We start from the raw sequence: 17,892 nt of genomic DNA on the forward strand, positions 1-17,892 counted from the left end.
TATTATTAGTAGTAGTAGTAGTAGTAGTACTAATAATAATAATAATAATAATAATAATAATAATAATAAAAAAAAAAGAGAAAAAGAAGATGATGAGAACTTGGAATGGAATATTAATGTAAGGATTAAACAATGATAATAACAAATGTCAAGGTTAGAGGTTCCACTAATAGTATTTCAAACAAGTATAGTGTAAACTCTTATTACTCAAATGGAAACCACACACAAAGGAGGTTCCAATTAGATTATAAATTTTTAACATGATTACATTAGTCATCTTATTCAATTAATGCTAATACTTGTAAATCTCGTCAAGCATTCATGAGTATAACTTATGTTAACAACAAATCAAGTTCCTTTCATAGCTCAGGTGTCGGTTATACCATACATTATGGGCTATGAAAGTGCCAAGCATTTGTTGTACCAAATGTTATACAACATAAATCAAGATTAATCATTTAACAAGCAAAGTATTAAAGAGTGAACAAGATAACAAATACAAAACATGTTAGTATCAAACATTAAAGTCCATATTAAGTTTACATTATACTTATTCTCACACCATTAGTGTAACCTTTTCACCTTGACATAACTAACTTAGCTAGACATAATGAAAGAAAGCAAAATAGATAAACAAAATAAGAACATAAAAGTTAACTAAGTAAAGGAAAGGAAATGAAAGGCATAAACTTAATATTAATGAAAACAAAGCATAAAAAATACAAAGAGAGAAAGGAAGAGAATGATCTTGATCTGGAAACCAAGATGCCTAAATGCATGGCAAATGCCTCCTTTTATAGGCCAAAAATGGGAACTATTGATTTGATGACTAATTGATAAGTGGGTGGCCAACTTTTGACTTGGTGACAATCCTTATCTTCTCTTGTCTGCCCAAAACGTCATTGATAACGTCAAAACTGGAGCCAGTTGCAAACATGAAAGTTGTAGGCAATTGTCTCAGCTTTCTTGTGTAAAAAATTCAGCTCATTTGGACTTCTAGAACTCCAGATATGGCCAAAATACCGAACAGTGCTCGGGCTGCGGATCACGGGTCAAGTTGGCCACTGACTCAAGTTTAAGTAATGATAAAAATTGTTATTATTATAGTTTCAAAACTTGATTCATGAGTGAACTCAAGGCCAAAGCATAGGGCATGGTTCAGTTTGACCATTGATTGGGGTTAGACTCGAGTCTTAGTAATGATAAAATTATTATTATCATAATTTAAAAATATGACTTGGGGGTCGACTTGAGACCAAAACATAGGTCAGGTTGACCATTGGCTTGTGTCAAAGTAAAGATAACATTGATCATTATCATAATTTTTAAACTCAAACTCAAGGGTTAACTTGGGTCTAATCTTGAGTTGTATATTGGGTTGACCATTAACCCAGGTTAACGTTAGGAAAAAATTATTATCATCGTAGTTTTAAAACCAAAAATAGTAATCAATTCGAGGCTAAACCTAATTAATTAAGCCCGATTACGAGTTGGGTTGATCATTGACCCATGCCAACATAAAAATAAAAGTGATTATTATTATGATTTTAAGACCTAACTAAAAGGTCGACTAGGAGCAAAATCCAAGTCAGGGATCAAGATGGTTAGCTTGGGTTAACCCAAAATAATGTAAGAATAAAAATTATTATCATCATAGTTTTAAAAACTGATTTGGGGGTTGACTCCAGGTAAAGCTCGAGTCACTAGTCGGGAGGATTAATTTGAATTAACCCAATTTTTAAAAAAATTAAAATAACCTTATTTTGACCAAAAGATATATATTAAAAAGTTAATGGATTTTTTACTTATGTTTTATCTCAGGTTAACCAAGTTATAGGTTAACCAAGTTATAGGTTAATTTCAGTTTTTGATTAGACCAAATAGGTTAATCTTTTTTTAAAACCTGAACTAGTCCAAATCTTGTACTGATGAATTCCTATTTAATGTATACCAAACATAAAAATAAAATAAATTGTCTAGTTCTATCCAAAACACACCGAGCACAATACACAAGCATTATTTGTTCAATTCAGTTTTTATCTCATTTTAATCCTTAAAAATTTATATTTTACATTTTAATCCCTTAACTTAATCTCCATCATGTTTTACTCCTTAAATTATGAGACATGAAAGAAAAAAAAGTCTAAAAAACAAGAGAAAGCTTTTAGACAGCCACATTCCAGAAAACAAATAAATTCGACATATAATTCTTTATCCATAAAACATTTAACGCAAAATAAATAAATTCTGTTTGTTTGTACAATCAAAGTTTGCTGAATCCAACAGAGCGAGTCACACTAATCCTTGTCCCCGGATTCGCTTAGCCTGATAGCCAATCGCCCACTCTTTCATTTCTTAGCTGTATCTTTTTTTTAAAAAAAAAACGACAGCTCGCCGTAAACGCCGCCAAAGCAGAGCCACGTAGGAAAGGGATACCACAGAAGCGAAAGTCTGGAATCCAAACCTATAGGTTCGGATTTCACAGCTGGAGACAGGCTGTCTCCAACAAAGCCCCACTTAACTACATGGTCTGTCTTCCCTCTGGTCTCTCCCTACCTTTCTCTGTCTCTCTCTCTTTCTCTGTCTCTCTCGCTTGTTTCGTGTTTTAAGTTAGGGTTTTCTTGATCTCGTTTAGTGGCTTTAGGAATCTCCATTTCTCCTCACCAGATCAAGTTTCTCTGATTTGTAAGCTCTCGATTGATCTCTATTTTTCTCATTTTCGTTATCGTTTTTATCTGTTTGGATTTTTTCTTGTTTGTGGATGAGATTTGTTTATATTTATCTTTTCTTTTTACTTAGTGCATGTTGATTTGGAAATGCCGATTATCGTATGAGGATTTTTTTAGTGTTTTTTTTTTAAAAACTTTTGTGCATGTTTTATGTTTGGTTGCTGAGAAAGAGAAAGAAAATAGAAGGAAATGAAAACGAAAAATCTGATCATGCTTTTCTTTTTTGAAATTGGAGAGCAGAAAATTTTACCGAGGTTAATGTTTTTGCGATCTATATAATGTGGAATATTGAGATTTAAATTTGTTTATGTATTTTCCGAAGAGCAATTAATGAGGCTGGAACTTTTTTTTTTTTTAACAAGAACATGCGCGGTTGTGTGTATTATTCACAATGCAGCCTGATGATAGATGGGTTAATTATCAATTATTTACTACATGCCAATGTTGTTCTTACTTGGCAATGGTATTTTTTTGGCTTTTGGTGGTGTATAGCTGTTTAATGTTTTTCTTTGGGAATTCTTATGTTGATTTACGAATGTAACTGTTATAATGCGTGATGCCAAATTCGGATGAATCTAATCATTTTGGCTGCTCTTGAATGTTATGGAAAGTATGATACATGTGATTTTGTCCGAGTCCTTGTAAAATGTGGCCCTTGTATAGGCTTAAATTTGGGCAAGATATGTTCATTGCAACTCGTCAAATATGTGATTGGTTGATAAGCAGTCTTGTTTTTTGCAACATGACTCGCTTTCTTGCTGGCTTACGTTCAATTATGAGCTTCTCCATATGTTGTTTTCTTTTTTAAAAAGCCTCCAAGGCTTTTAATTTTGTTTGATGCTTCATTGTCTTAATAAAGCCTTTCTGAGCTTGGTACTTGAAGAATTTGGGCATTGATATATAATTGACAAGTACGATTGAAATTTGACTCTTTTTCTGAGTATTTCAACTTTCATGCTATAGGGGACGGGGCTGGATAGCTCGAGCCAGACAGAAAATATTATTTGAAGTATTGATTTGGCGTGTTAGCTTGGAATTGGCTAATGTCTGTCTTCATACATTGGCTTTGTCATCATCACTGGAGTGCATAGTGATGGTTAATTGCTCTGAGTGAACTGCTGGTTTGGTTTTTAACAAGCTAATTCCAGTATTATTTTTGGAACTGCCAATAAAAATTAATCCTCGGAAGGAAGTGAATACACGACCAGAGGAGGATTCCTTGTATCCATGCTGGTAGAGAGCATGCGTGGAATTCGTGCTTCGGGTAATGCCCCTGACGAGTGCTGCTGCCGATGCATTCGGTGTGGTGACAATTTGTCTAGTCACTATTTTGATTCTATTTGGTTTGTTGTGCATTGCCTACTCATTTTACTTGCACTCTCGTGTTCGTAGTCAAGGCTATTTTCAACTCGGTTATTTTAGTGGTCCCTGGATCATCCGAATCATATTTATTTTGTTTGTAATCTGGTGGGGTGTTGGTGAAATTATCCGGTTAAGTTTGTTGAGACGGAAGGGAAGAGTGTTGAATGCCCTTGACTACAAATGGCAGGAAACTGTCTGCAAAGGCTACATTGTCTCGAATTTGGGTTTTGCAGAGCCTTGTTTATTACTCACCCTCATGTTTCTCCTCCGGGCTCCCTTACAGAAGATGGAATCAGGAATTCTTTGTCGCAAGTGGAATGGAAGAACTGCTGTGTATGTTGTTCTCTATTGCCTTCCAATGTTTGTCCTTCAGTTGCTTGCTATACTAATCGGACCGCAACTACGCAAGGATAAGAGTATATCGAAAAGGTTTCCTCATTATTTTACCTCTGCTGCTCATGGGATGCAAAATGCTGCCGCCTCTAATATTGCGCTTTGCACTTACCCTTTATTGAATACAATGCTTCTTGGTTTTTTTGCTTCTGCACTGACTGTCTACCTGTTTTGGCTTGGAAGGCGGATTTTGAAATTGGTCATCAATAAGGGTTTGCAGAAGAGAGTGTACACATTAATATTCTCAGTTTCAAGTTTCCTTCCATTGAGGATTCTCTTACTTGGACTATCTGTTTTATCTAAGCCAGAGCATTTTCTATTTGAAGCTATTGCTTTCTCATCGTTTCTTGCCCTCTCATGCTGTGCTGGGGTGTGTATTTGCATGCTTGTTTACTATCCCGTTGCTGATTCTTTAGCACTGGGGAATCTTCGGGACCTGGAGGTAAGTAGAAGATATGCTGATGAGCACAATGAAACCATTTCCCTTGATGCAAACCAAAGCCATCTAGAAGAAAGTGCTCATTTAAGCCCAGGCAGAAACTCTGACGCCTCAGCTAAGCGAGGATCAATCTCTTTCAGGGCTTGCCAAAGAGATGAGACTCCTTCAGGGCCATTTGTGGAGCTGAGCCTTTTTTCTCCTGGTCGAGATGCAACTCCACCAGGTTCGCCTCCGCTGCTAGGCTGGCCTATGCGCCCACTTGTGGATCCGAAGACTGGGCAAGGAACCGAGTTCTCTTGGTGAATATCAATTTTGTGATAAAGAAAAAACTGATTGTAAAGGGTTAGTTCCAATAAGGATTTTTATTCTTGGTTTGTTGTCTATTTTTTAGATTTTGCTGGTTTTTGATTCCATGATCTGCTGCTTCCTTTTCTTCTCCCTTTCTGTAACATTCTTAATCCTGATTTCTATTTGCCCCTTCTTCCGAGCCTCTTGAATGAAAGCAAGGTGCTTGCTTTTCCTATTGCTCGATGATGTGATTATAATTTTCGATCCACAGGTTCTACGGTAGATTTGGATCAATGTGAGGGAAGACTTTATTCTTTATTTAAGTTGTGATCGTTATTTATTAATTTATTTAGAAGGTAGCAGTGGTATTGGTTGGAGGTGAAGGGGGTGTTAGGCAGTGTGTATATATATATATATATATATATATATTTTGAAAGCTTATTAAGGTAACGTTTTTTTATTTTATTTTAGATATTTATATATTAAAATGATTCAAAAATATTTTAAAAATTAATTTAAAATAAAAAAAATTAATTTTGAAGAAAACAGGAACAACGTCAACGGACTAAGGAAAAAAAAGAAGAGACTAAATGGGGCGTCTGCAATTCACTATACGAACTTTATAATAATTTAACCTTAAGAAAATCAAATATCTTAGGTTGTGCTGTACAAGGTTTTAAAATATTATTGTCATTGCGTTAGAGCCTAAATGGGGCGTCTACTCATCTTTCTCACTCGCTCACACTCGTCACTTGTGAATAAGGCGCAAGCATGCTGTCGATGTCTTTGGGCCAGTTCGTTCTTGCAAAATACCATCTATTTCCATCAACTGGAGAATCTTGGAGAAGGCAATGCAGCTTCAGAGCTCAAATATAGTATTTTTGAAGTTTGATGTAAACGTCATTACTGGGTTCTTGTAGCGGGAAGTGAACTATGCACAGGTTGTTTCTTGATTCCACTTCGATTTTCAGGGGAAATCACCGATGTTTTACTCCTGTTGGGGCTGTGGTATCGGGTGCAGATCAATTGCTGGAGTATTGTTGTGATGAACTTTGTCTACTACACAAATTAACTGCAGAAAATGTCCAAGTATTTTCCTTTCGATTCGAAGACTTCGCCTTGATGACTACGAGTGCTAACGAAGATTGAGAATTGAAGGCATGGTCAGATACTGGATTGGTGTTGCTGGCAAGTTCAAGATTTCCTGGTGGTTGATGATTTTAGTAATCTATTGCTTTCATAGCTTCTGTGGACAGACAAGAGTGGAAGCATATGGTGCCAAAACCAGAGCAATTTTTTACGATGCTTTGAGTGGAAGCATATGGTGGCAAAACCAGAGCAATTTTTTACGATGCTTTTGAAAGAGATGATCAGCTAACAGTGGAATATTATACATGCTGCTCTGCTGTTGCGTTTTCTAGAGAGCTAACTGGATTTTTTAGCTATTTTAAGCTAAAATTTAGTTATAAAATAAAGAGCATGGACGCTCTTAACATTCCTTTTGTTTCATTGCCTGTCTTGTAAAAAAAAAAAAAATCTAAAAACAGAAGTGAAGATAGAAATAACAGCACAACAGCCTGTCTAAACTCAAGTTATTTCTGATTTTCGAAGGTTATTAATCAGATCCGAAATATGCTCTATATGTTTGTCGCACAATTACTATAAAAAGTAAAAATTTATCTATTTTGAAAAAAAAAGCTTCCATGCTTTTGAATACTTTTCTAAAGAAAATAATAAATAAATAAATATTTTTCTGTGCATGGCTCATTTCATCAATCTGTCTACCTGATTGGTGATCTGGGTTCTTGTTGAAATGTCCAAATAGTTTGTTTTTTTTTCTCGTTGATCTTTTGATTTAGAAAATGTCCAAATAGTTTGTTTTTTTTTTTTCTCGTTGATCTTTTGATTTAGGGATTTGACTGGTTGTTCTGAATTCCTTTTTTCAAAATCTTATCCTGGGGGATTTACCATTGAGTCATTGTGTTTCCCATTGGTTTCCTTTGATTTGGGGATGTGGGTTCCTCTTCTTGCGTTGAATTTGATATTAAAACTGAAGACTTTTTGATTTTCAAGGACTGCATTGATTGATTAGAGGCAGAGTATCGGGGAAAGAAGCCATTTTGATTCATGGGTTAAGATATCTGGGGCTTCATGCTACAAAGGATTGGAGCCAATAAAACCATTCACACTGTTGAGAATTGTGGATTGGGATCATGGGCTGCATTTGCTCGAAAGTCAGTAGAGCCACTAAATATTTAGAGAGAAGAGTCAAAAGAAAAGAAACAACCAAGCCTGCCAAACGGTTAGTTTCTTTATCCAAAAGCGATGAAGTTGTGGTAGAGGTTGATGGTAATGCTAATGGTTCCACGGCTAGTTTGATATCTGACCAACCTGGAAATGATAATGCGGAGTCTACTCCAGTTTCATACGATGAAGGAGAAAAGAAGGAAAAAATCGAACAGGTTAATAATCATCAAAGGATTACTAGTATAGTGAGTATGAGCAATGGAGAGAGAGGAGCACAAGTTGTTGCTGGTTGGCCTTCTTGGCTGACCTCTGTGGCTGGAGAAGCAATCAATGGATGGGTGCCTCGAAGGGCAGATTCATTTGAGAAGTTGGATAAGGTCAGTTTGGTGTATGTCTCTATGATTTGGTTGTTTTTGTATGGTTCATTGATAATGCGAGTGATTTGTCGAAAAAAGTTGGGTTTTCACCCCTTTTAATGTACTTGTATGAACTTACTTCATTGCAGCTGTCTTTTCCTGGTGCATGGGTTTTTCGATGCCTCAGGTTTAAGCTTTGGCATTGGTCATTGTTTCAAAAGTTGGATGCTGTCTTCGTAGACTTTTGTTCCGTGATTTCTACCCATGAGTACTTTGATACTCTTGTAAGAATAAATTATTTATTCACCCCTAAAAGTTTTTGAACTATGGCAAAAATGATGAAGCACGATAGTCTGGGGGATGGAGGTTCTGTTATGTTACTGTAGGAAATGAGTCATGTCTCTAGAAGAATGGCCTCTTCCCTGAAGAATGCGTTCTTCTATGTTCTTAAATAAGCACTCCTCTCTCAGATTTGTTTGTTTCAATCAGTTTGAAACTGAAAGTTCCTCAGCAACTTGGCATGATTTTTATTTGATATGCAATGCTTGTTTTCTGAGCAACCACCATATTTCCATTAAATGTTGTCCGCTCTTCGGTTTACTGCCCAATTCTTTACCCAGTTAGTTAACTTTCCCGCAAATAATGCAGATTGGACAAGGAACATATAGCAGTGTGTACAAAGCTCGTGATCTTGAAACAAACAAGACAGTGGCATTGAAGAAGGTTTGCTTTGCTAATATGGATCCTGAGAGTGTTCGTTTTATGGCGAGAGAAATCATCATTTTGCGTAGACTTGATCACCCAAATGTTATGAAGCTTGAGGGTGTCATTGCTTCAAGAATGTCTGGCAGTTTGTACCTTATATTTGAATATATGGAGCATGACCTTGCAGGGCTGTTGGCTTCACCAGGGATTAAATTCTCTGAAGCGCAGGTTCTTGCTCTTTCTCATTTGAACTTTAACTGCTATAATAATTGATGATGTATTATTCTGTTTCCTGACACAATTTGACTAAAAAATGAAGAAATTATGACAAACTCTAGAGTGGCTATTTCAAGAACAGTTTTGAACTTTTTTAACAATGTCAAGATCCACGGTGAAAACTTGCCTAATTTAATATATTGAAGCGACTATCTGAAAACACCTAATTTACCTCGGACTAGTTCTGTGAAATGGCCTTTTGCATTAACTTCTATTTTCCTTGGTAATCTATAGTACCACCATTTATGGTTTCTCTTTGTTGAACCACCAGAAAGGCAACAAGATGAAAACCTCTAAAATGAAGGAAGTTAGGATATTTTTGCCCTCCCTTAGAGAAGCTTGCTGTACATGCAATGATGGTTTTCTACTGAATTTTTGTCTCTGTGATGCATTCTTGCCCAATTTCAAAGATTTCGCCTTTTTCTGGATATTATTTCTTAGTAGAAAATGAATGAATTTGGCTAATATGTTACTGAAGTTTTTCTTATCATTACAGGCTGATCTAGATTTTTTCCCTGTAGATTAAATGTTACATGCAACAGCTTCTTCATGGACTTGAACACTGCCACAATCGTGGGATATTGCACCGTGATATAAAGGGCTCAAATCTTCTGATTGACTCTAATGGCAATCTCAAGATTGCTGATTTTGGACTGGCAACTTTTTTCTCTTCACCTCAGAAGCAGCCTCTAACAAGTCGGGTGGTTACACTGTGGTACAGACCTCCAGAGCTTTTGCTTGGTGCCACAGAATATGGAGTTTCTGTGGATCTATGGAGCACTGGTTGCATTCTTGCAGAATTGTTTGTTGGGAAGCATGTCATGCCTGGAAGAACAGAGGTAACTCTCCTTTTGTTTTATCACAATAATGCCTTCTTGTATTATAGATTTTGTTAACCATATTGAATCGTTTATTATTGATTCTTGACTCAAAGTAGCAATTTTCTCATGGTGAAATACCCTAAACTATGCATTATGTGACTAGAAGAACACTGACGAAAAAGTTTCCTTTTAATGAAGAAGTATTTCCGCCCAGTGATCATCTCATCAATGCTGTCTTAATAAGCCTGCTGATCAAAAAATCTGTCTTGAGTATTGTCCATTAATGGCACTGTGACCTTGACCACTGCAACGGTGGTTGTATAATTTCTTTTTGGTATGTGGATTTCCTGGTATGCCATTACTTGATTTTGGCATTGTTTAGTTTCAAATTGAGGATCACTGGCAATTAGGCTCCTGAAACTTTTGTGTTTTTACATTTAATGAAATTATCTTAATCCATCATGCTGTGGCTGTTCAGATTTTCTAAAGCCTAGCTGGGCCTACGTTCCTGTCATCTGTTGATTATTATGACTAGGAACATTTATCAAAGAATGTTTGTAAATCTTGGCATTTGGCCAAATTATTTGGGTGTTTTCAGTGTCAAGATCTTATATCTATCATATGTAGGTGGAGCAACTGCATAAAATCTTCAAACTTTGTGGGTCACCTTCTGATGAGTACTGGAAGAGATCAAAACTGCCGCATGCAACCATTTTCAAACCTCAACATCCTTATAAACGTTGTGTTACCGAGACATTTAAGGACTTTCCTTCATCAGCTTTGGCCTTGCTAGATGTCCTTCTTGCTGTAGAACCCGAGGCCCGTGGGACAGCTCTTTCAGCACTTGACAGTGAGGTAATCTGAGCTCTACATTACAATATGATTGCACCTTGTGAATTCTTGTTGAGTCTTTAATGTTTTTAAGTGTGACGCTACTTCAATTTCTATATTTTCACATATGCTGAAGCTGGTATTCTGGTTTTTCTCCCTCTCTTTTTTATTATAGACCTATTCTATTATGCTTTCCCCCTAGGATTCTTGAAGCAGAAGGCATTGTTTATCTGATTATCATATTACAATCAATTACTTGTTAATATTTAGTTTTGGATTTAGAATATAAGCCTCAGCACTTGGCCAAAAGTAAATCCGAGTCCTGAATGTCTGTTTTGAAGTAAAAGTTTAATCAGCTAGTTTAATTATGTCCATGCATGGGTAAATTGATGAAAAATAGGCATGGCCATCACTAACGATGAGGATAGTGATTGGAACAACATTTATGATGGGTTCCCTTTTGGCAGTTTAACTGCCACAAGTTTAAAAAATAGATGCCCTTAATTATCATACACTTCTATTTCTATTGGTGGTATTGTCATGGTTTATGATGCTTATATTAAACTTCTTTGCATTCCTTTCTGTTAATTTGCAACTTGCATGCTTAAATGATTAAATCTCAGGAAATTTTTTCTCTTCTCCAGTTCTTCACGACAAAGCCTCTTGCTTGTGATCCATCAACTTTGCCGAAACACCCACCAACAAAAGAGTTTGACGTTAAGTTTCGGGATGTGGATGCTAGAAGGTAAGGAATATCCCTATAGTATTTTCTCCTGGCGTCCGTCTTTTTGACAAGAGCTGGACGAGGCCTTCTTATTGCATAACATCAAAAGCAGTTAAGCTGCTCCTTTTCCCTTTGTTATTAATAACAAAAAAAAGTAGTTTCTGTGACGAATATAGCTCAAAGTAATGACAATGTTTAGTTTTGGATCACTGTTATGCTTTAATTAGATACTTAACCATGAAACCTGATGACTATTTGTTTAGCTTACATCACTAATATAAACTTGGCAATAAAAAGGAATATAAATCTTGAGCTGGAAAAACACAGACGGTACTTGAATTTCTAATTGATTCAATGATGGAGGAATCCTCATTGAGGATCTTTTATCTATTCACCCAACATTAAAGTTTATTTTTTCTGCACTTTATTTATGCTACCTCTTTATCATCTTGCAACCAGGAGGAGAGCAGCTGGAGGTAAAGGGCGTGGATACGAATCAACTAGAAGGGGTTCAAAAGAAAGTAAAGTCGTGCCAGCACCTGATGCCAATGCGGAGTTGCAAGCATCCATACAGGTAAATTTTGACAATACTTTCCTGAAGCTTCCTATAGTCATATATCTTATGGAGAATTAGTTTCTTAGGTAATGGTTTATCTTTGTTTTATGTCTGATATAGAATCGACAAGGACAGTCTAAACAAATAAGCATTAGTGAAATTTACAATCATGAAGCGGATGGTGTTGCTCGCTCTCCCATTGGGCCTGCTAAAGGAACAGCAAGAAATATTTACTCACATCCTGGCCAGTCGGTGCATCCTATGAACCTTGGATCTTCACATAATATGAATATCAGTGAAACTTTCAGGGCTTCTGGGCAAGATTTTATTTCTTCAAGGCAGGCTGCAGAATTGAGAGCTCAGAGATCTTTCATTGAACAGGGAGCGGTCCTGTTGTCTAGGTTTTCTAATTCAGTTGCAGTTAGAGGTGATTCACAGTTTCATGTTAGCAGTTCAACTAAGCTGAATTCGCACTGGCCAGAGGGGAGTTTTAATGCTAGGCATAACAGTCTGGATGATTCCTCCCACGGTCAATTAGGCAGGCCAAACTTCTCCAATAAGAGGCCTGGTTTGGATTCAACAACGGTAATCTCCATTCTTGTTCTTGCCATGATTCATTCAATTAAAGAAGTTGAAAATAACAACAAAAACCATGACCCCTCATACAGCCATTCCATTTTTCGAGTGAAACTGGACTTTGTGAGCTTTTAAGTTAGATTACCGAAAAAATAATTGGAAGGTAAATGGAAGGTTTATTGCTTACTGCTCTTGATACGAGTGACACTGGCTCTTTCAAAACCCATGGAAGTCTGAATCTCAGCGATGTGCTTGCAAAGTTATTCCATGTATCCCTTGTTTCAGAACAGAGACCTTGAATGGTTATTCTGAGACTTCTCTTTTACTTGGAACTTTTTGTAGATGTGTACTAATCACTTGCACCTGAGACTTCTCTTTTACTTGGAACTTTTTGTAGATGTGTACTAATCACTTGCACTTTTTGCTTGTGGCCTCAGGATTACTCAACAAAGAAAGGCCATGTCCACTACTCTGGACCATTGGTGCCTCGAGGAGGAAACGTTGAGGAAATGCTCAAAGAGCATGAGAAACAAATCCAGCGAGCTGTGCGTAAAGCTCGTTTGGACAAGAACACCAATGAAAGTGGACACACTGAATCACTATTTTATCACGGGAGAATAAATGGTAGATGACCCGGACAAGTTTTGACTGAGCATCGCAAATGATATAAATTGGGGCCGTTCCTATGGGAATACAATGACGATTATGGAATATCAGTGCCCATCAGATAGTTACAAGCATCTCCCATAACTGGCATGACCTTGAACCACAAAAGGGAGATACATGAAACGCCAATCAAATCCATCACTAACAGTGCAGGACAAGACTGGCCTTGGTTTTTTTTTTTTTCCTCGACGCCAAGCATGTTTCTGCCAAATCATTATCCTTGGTCCTAGCAGTGACTGGTTTCAAAGGTATGCTTTTTTGCAGCTGAACATCTGATTTTTTGGATCAATTTTCCCCATTCTGTGGCGAGGCTGCAACAATCCCAATTGCCACTCCAAAATGTTGCTCAAGTTAGCTTTATAACAATACTACACAAGTGTAACATGCCCTTTACTTTGCCCTAGTTGGCACATGATGGATAGCAATATAATGAAGGAAAAAAAAAAGATTTATTTGATCCTGGATTTTTGAGCTGTGTTTCCTTTGTTTCAGTCACTGATACACTGCAGCACAAACTAGATAGGTTGCCCTTTTTCAAGCAGTAAGGAAAAAAAAAAAAAAAAATCAAAACACCCTTGTTTTTATTTTTAAAATTTTAAAACGATGGTATATTATCCATCCGAGCTTACCTAACAATTATGTGTCCTAGATCATGAATAAGTTAAATTGTTATGGTTTTTCAAATTATTTTATATTTGATTATATGATATTAAAGATAAATTCACGTAGAAAAATAATCAATTTTTTTTTTTAAAAAAGACAAATAAATGGTTTCATAAAAAAATTCTTACTAAAATATTTAAAAGGATAATTCAAAAATAAACTGAAATTCTAATTATATTTTAAAAAAGTATTATTTCTCATGAAATTAAGCATTAATTTAATGTGAATATGTTTTTTTTTTAATGATCAAAATAAACATATAAAAAAGATTGATAAAAAAAGAGATTGAATCAAATTACCCAATTTCATATTCCAACAAGTACATCATCAAAGATGAAATTGAAAAGTAAAAAGATTTCATGACAGAAGCCAAAAAAGGACAGGGTTGACACTATAATTTTCTTAAAAACAAAAGGGCTATCATTCTTTATTTATTTCAAATTTGGTCCCCTCAGCAACCCGATGTCTAAATTCCTTCAAGAAAAGACGAAAGCAGCAACAAATGAATTCTTCCTATTCAATCCGTTCCAGGTAGCCACAACACCACCATCAATGTTTTCTAACCACCCCATAAAATATCCTCTGAGAATGCACTGAAGACCACAGCAACGATATTCTTTCCACCAGCAATGTCACAAGTCAGCTAGGATTGAGAAAATCACACGGGATTTCAATCAGTAGTGTGTGTATTTAAGTATAAAGACATTGATTCAAATGATTCATGCAACTGGGACACAACGGAACTTCAAGCTCGAATGCATGCATGCATGTTCATGCTTCTTGCTGCTAACAGGTTCTATGTTTTCAATCTGTCATTGTTTGCCAGAAAATATTAGCAATCACAAAACTGGGGCTTCTTTGATTGTTTAGATTAGAATAAAGGTCATTGTTTTTCAAAAATCCTGTCCCTTTTGTTTTACTTACCTCCTCAGCTTGTCGCAACTTGCAACACTGAAATGCCACAGTAACATCAGTTAACAAAAATATAAATTAGAACGCAGAACATTAAGAAATATACTTTTTTTTTTCTCTTCGCAGATCTCATGCTTTCTTTGTAAAAAGGTGTAGAGGACACCAAATATCAGTTGATCTTCATTGTGTATCAAACAGATTACAAAATTTATACATCTCCAGAACTGCAAGTTATATCTTGACCATGCATAGCTTCACTTATGATACATTAGATTTGGTTTGCAGTTAAAAAATGTACATCCAAGTAGTTTTGAATAAAAATAATGGCAGCTGCTATCCTCACCCCTCTATATCTAGTGGTAAAAGGTCAGAGCAAGTGTAGCAGGCAGTTTGAACCTGCTCATTTGGTAAGCAAAGCCATCATTTATTTTGAAGGTCATGTGAGCATGTGATAGACGTATCCATCATAAAACAAGCAAAGTGTTGAATTGACCAGATGGGGAAAAATCTGTGATATGACAGAAATACACATATATTGACAGTCCTCTACTTGCACAATGATCAAGGAGGATAGCCATATCTGTGTAGAATATCATAAACAGGAAGCTCGGAATGCATCGAGTCATCAAGCATGATCAGATATAGATAAAGCTTAAGGATATTCGTTTCCGTTTTGCTTCTTCTTGATAATCCTATTGTTTATCTGGAGGCGATTCGAGCTTGGGTCTTCTCTTAACAAAAGAGGTGTGAATAATATGAGGTATGTCTTCGCTTGCAAGTAACCTCTTTACAGTAGCTCTCTTGAATTCCCTCTGAAATTTTACTCCTTGAAGACTAGCCTTGGTGAATAAGAGAGAGACTACGGTAGGGCATTTTAATGATCTCCACGGCGCAAACAAGAACAGAAAACCAAAGATTTCTTCTTCGCTCCCTTTTTATTGCCTGACAGCAAAGGTCATGTTCCCAAGTGAGGGTGTTTCCCAGTTTCTCATTTTGGCAGTCAAAAGTTTTTTTATCTATCTCTTTTAACCCTTCCCGCAGAGAAGGAAGAACAATCCCTTTTAGAAAATAGACCTAATAAGACCAGGAAACAGGAATTAGAAATAATTTTAACATCATAAACAAACTAAAAAGAACAGTTTACAACAATCCACCAAACTTGAAGACATACCAACAACAGGGTTGCTTCATCCTAAAACTTTGGCAGCTATTTGGTCTTCATCAAGCATCCATCCAATTCAACGTCCCTTCCCTTCATGTCTAAGCATCAACAAGCAATCACACCACCTTCACCTCTCAAACTCTCTACTTCTCAACTCTCCCTCTCCCTCTTCCAGCTCAAACCTACTCAAATATAATCTTACATGCAGCTTCAAAACCTCACGAGTATCCAAACCCCTTTCATTTTTTATTCCAAATCTGAAAGAAGAAGAAACCTTTTTTGAGTTTCTCCTACTCTATCCCATAGATCAATCCAAAAGGACTGGGAAATATGAGGCCTAAAAGCCAACAACTCTCCAACATTAAGGTGCTCCTCCTTGGTGTCTTCCTTGCTTTCTTCCTGCTTTTTGTGTTACGATCAAGCATGTCGTCTTCCCAGGAAAGTTCATCACCCACCGCTCAACCAAAAACCTCAGATTCCATGAAAGAAGCTAGAGCAACAAATTGCTCACAGGGATGCAGTAAGGCCCCACGCTTCCTAACCCAAGCTCTCATTCACTACACAACCTCAACCATCACCCCACAGCAAACACAGAAAGAAATATCAGTGACTGCCAAAATTTTAGAAAAGAAGTCTCCATGTAATTTCTTGGTTTTCGGCCTCGGTCATGCTAGCCTTATGTGGAGTGCACTCAACTACGGTGGACGAACAGTTTTCCTTGAAGAAGATGAAGCTTGGATTGCTCAAATTAAACGCCGGTTTCCTATGTTAGAGCTTTATCATGTCACATATGACAGCAAGGTGAATCAAGCTAAAAATCTCATGGAAGTAGGCAAGGGGCCTGAGTGCACAGCAATTAGTGATCCAAAGTTCTCTATGTGCCAGCTTGCCTTGAAAGGTTTGCCTAGTGAAGTTTATGAGATAGAATGGGACTTGATAATGGTTGATGCACCAACAGGGTACTATGAAGAGGCACCAGGGAGAATGACTGCCATATATACTGCCGGAATGATGGCAAGAAACAGGAAAGAAGGAGAGACCGATGTTTTTGTGCATGATGTGAACAGAGAGGTTGAAGATAAGTTCTCCAAGGCACTTCTTTGTGAAGGATATATGAAGAAACAAGTAGGGAGGTTAAGGCACTTTACCATTCCTAGCCACAGGGATGCCTTGGACAGACCTTTTTGCCCAGAGTAGATTTTTTTTCTTTTCTTTTCTTTTCTTTTTAATCTCCACTCCTATGCAATTTTTGTGCATCTAAGAACAAACTCGGTATCATTTTCAAAGAACATGCATGGCTTCTGTTGAATGTTGAGTAGGCAGCTAAAACCAAACTGGAAGTTTCTCTCCATTGTGATTGGATTGACATTTGATAAATGGCAGAGCATAATAAGAAGGTACAAAAGATTGAAGTTTCTCAAGTCCAACCAGTGTCTTTTGATAGGAACTCCTCTTATGCCTGATCATTCTCCAAGTATTGATCAAGAAGCTGACCATTTTCAGATGAGACATTCAACTTTTTGTTTTTCCAAATTCATCCATAAAATAATTACCAGTTTGTCCCTGACAAAACTCCTGTCACAGTAGATTTGAAACTATAATTATTTAGAAAAGAACTACAATATAAAAACCTGACAGAATCAGTATTTATAGCTGCGATCAGATACATGTAAAATAAAAGTATCAAAAAAGAAATGCATTACAGAGAAAACAAGAGAGTATAGTAAGGAAAATGCTTTTATAGGAGAAAAACTTGACCCTCTCTGGATTTTCAAAACATCTATACCTGGTTTTTAGGAACCAATAAGAGAAAAATCAACATCTTAGCCAACACAGGATGACAGTTAATTCACTGATAGAAGACCTTTTACAACAGCAATCCAGGAGCAGATTTCTCCAAAGCAAACTGTATTGGAGGGCCGTCAGCTTTGAATTCAAGTAGTGAAAAACCTCTGCACCATATTTCCATGCAGTGTTTGTAACTACCTGTTACTGCAGAGGAAAAGGAAAGCAGGCAAATTTCAGAGCACCATAAAAATTTTGACCACATCACAGCCAAATATGTCGTTAGGATAACTTGCATGTATTTTCAAGCAGGAAAAGCGTTATGATAAAATCAAAATTGAGGTTCATGTATAGAACACTCGCGGAGGTTTTCACTCTGAGACATAATGCTTGCTGTACCA

At 36.6% G+C, this 17,892-nt stretch overlaps 3 protein-coding genes across 4 annotated transcripts; all 3 read left to right on the forward strand.

Annotated features, from left to right (window-relative positions):
* Window positions 1-2,531: 2,531 nt before the first annotated feature.
* LOC105142101 (uncharacterized) lies at window positions 2,532-5,452 on the forward strand. The gene is made up of 2 exons (XM_011049561.1): window positions 2,532-2,685; window positions 3,693-5,452. The coding sequence occupies exon 2, from the start codon at window positions 3,997-3,999 to the stop codon at window positions 5,224-5,226; it is 1,230 nt and encodes a 409-aa protein (XP_011047863.1). The 5' UTR covers window positions 2,532-2,685; window positions 3,693-3,996; the 3' UTR covers window positions 5,227-5,452.
* Window positions 5,453-6,526: 1,074 nt separating this feature from the next.
* LOC105142102 (probable serine/threonine-protein kinase At1g09600) lies at window positions 6,527-13,435 on the forward strand. Of its 2 annotated transcripts, XM_011049563.1 has the most exons (9): window positions 6,527-6,822; window positions 7,285-7,835; window positions 8,463-8,747; window positions 9,317-9,634; window positions 10,244-10,471; window positions 11,092-11,192; window positions 11,631-11,745; window positions 11,848-12,312; window positions 12,741-13,435. In XM_011049563.1, exons 2-9 carry the CDS (start codon window positions 7,425-7,427, stop codon window positions 12,933-12,935), a joined length of 2,118 nt encoding a protein of 705 aa, XP_011047865.1. In that variant the 5' UTR covers window positions 6,527-6,822; window positions 7,285-7,424; the 3' UTR covers window positions 12,936-13,435. The 2 variants fall into 2 exon arrangements, with proteins under 2 accessions (XP_011047865.1, XP_011047864.1); XM_011049562.1 differs by lacking the exon at window positions 6,527-6,822 and having other exon boundaries at window positions 7,078-7,835.
* A 2,288-nt stretch (window positions 13,436-15,723) lies between these two features.
* LOC105142104 (glucuronoxylan 4-O-methyltransferase 1-like) lies at window positions 15,724-17,127 on the forward strand. The gene has a single exon (XM_011049564.1). The coding sequence runs from the start codon at window positions 16,037-16,039 to the stop codon at window positions 16,901-16,903; it is 867 nt and encodes a 288-aa protein (XP_011047866.1). The 5' UTR covers window positions 15,724-16,036; the 3' UTR covers window positions 16,904-17,127.
* The last annotated feature ends 765 nt before the right edge of the window (window positions 17,128-17,892 follow it).

Source organism: Populus euphratica, unplaced genomic scaffold (assembly GCF_000495115.2).
Source record: "Populus euphratica unplaced genomic scaffold, PopEup_1.0 scaffold268.1, whole genome shotgun sequence".
Classification (NCBI taxonomy): Eukaryota; Viridiplantae; Streptophyta; class Magnoliopsida; order Malpighiales; family Salicaceae; genus Populus; species Populus euphratica.

What these genes read in the sequence shown, in the direction of transcription:
- LOC105142101 (XM_011049561.1), top strand. Translation starts at nt 3,997, where the DNA reads ATGCCCCTGACGAGTGCTGCTGCCGATGCATTCGGTGTGGTGACAATT.
- LOC105142102 (XM_011049563.1), top strand. Translation starts at nt 7,425, where the DNA reads ATGGGCTGCATTTGCTCGAAAGTCAGTAGAGCCACTAAATATTTAGAG. An exon ending in CATTTGAGAAGTTGGATAAG is followed by an intron (nt 7,836 to 8,462) that starts GTCAGTTTGGTG and finishes CAAATAATGCAG; the next exon opens with ATTGGACAAGGAACATATAG. An exon ending in TTAAATTCTCTGAAGCGCAG is followed by an intron (nt 8,748 to 9,316) that starts GTTCTTGCTCTT and finishes TTTTCCCTGTAG; the next exon opens with ATTAAATGTTACATGCAACA.
- LOC105142104 (XM_011049564.1), top strand. Translation starts at nt 16,037, where the DNA reads ATGAGGCCTAAAAGCCAACAACTCTCCAACATTAAGGTGCTCCTCCTT.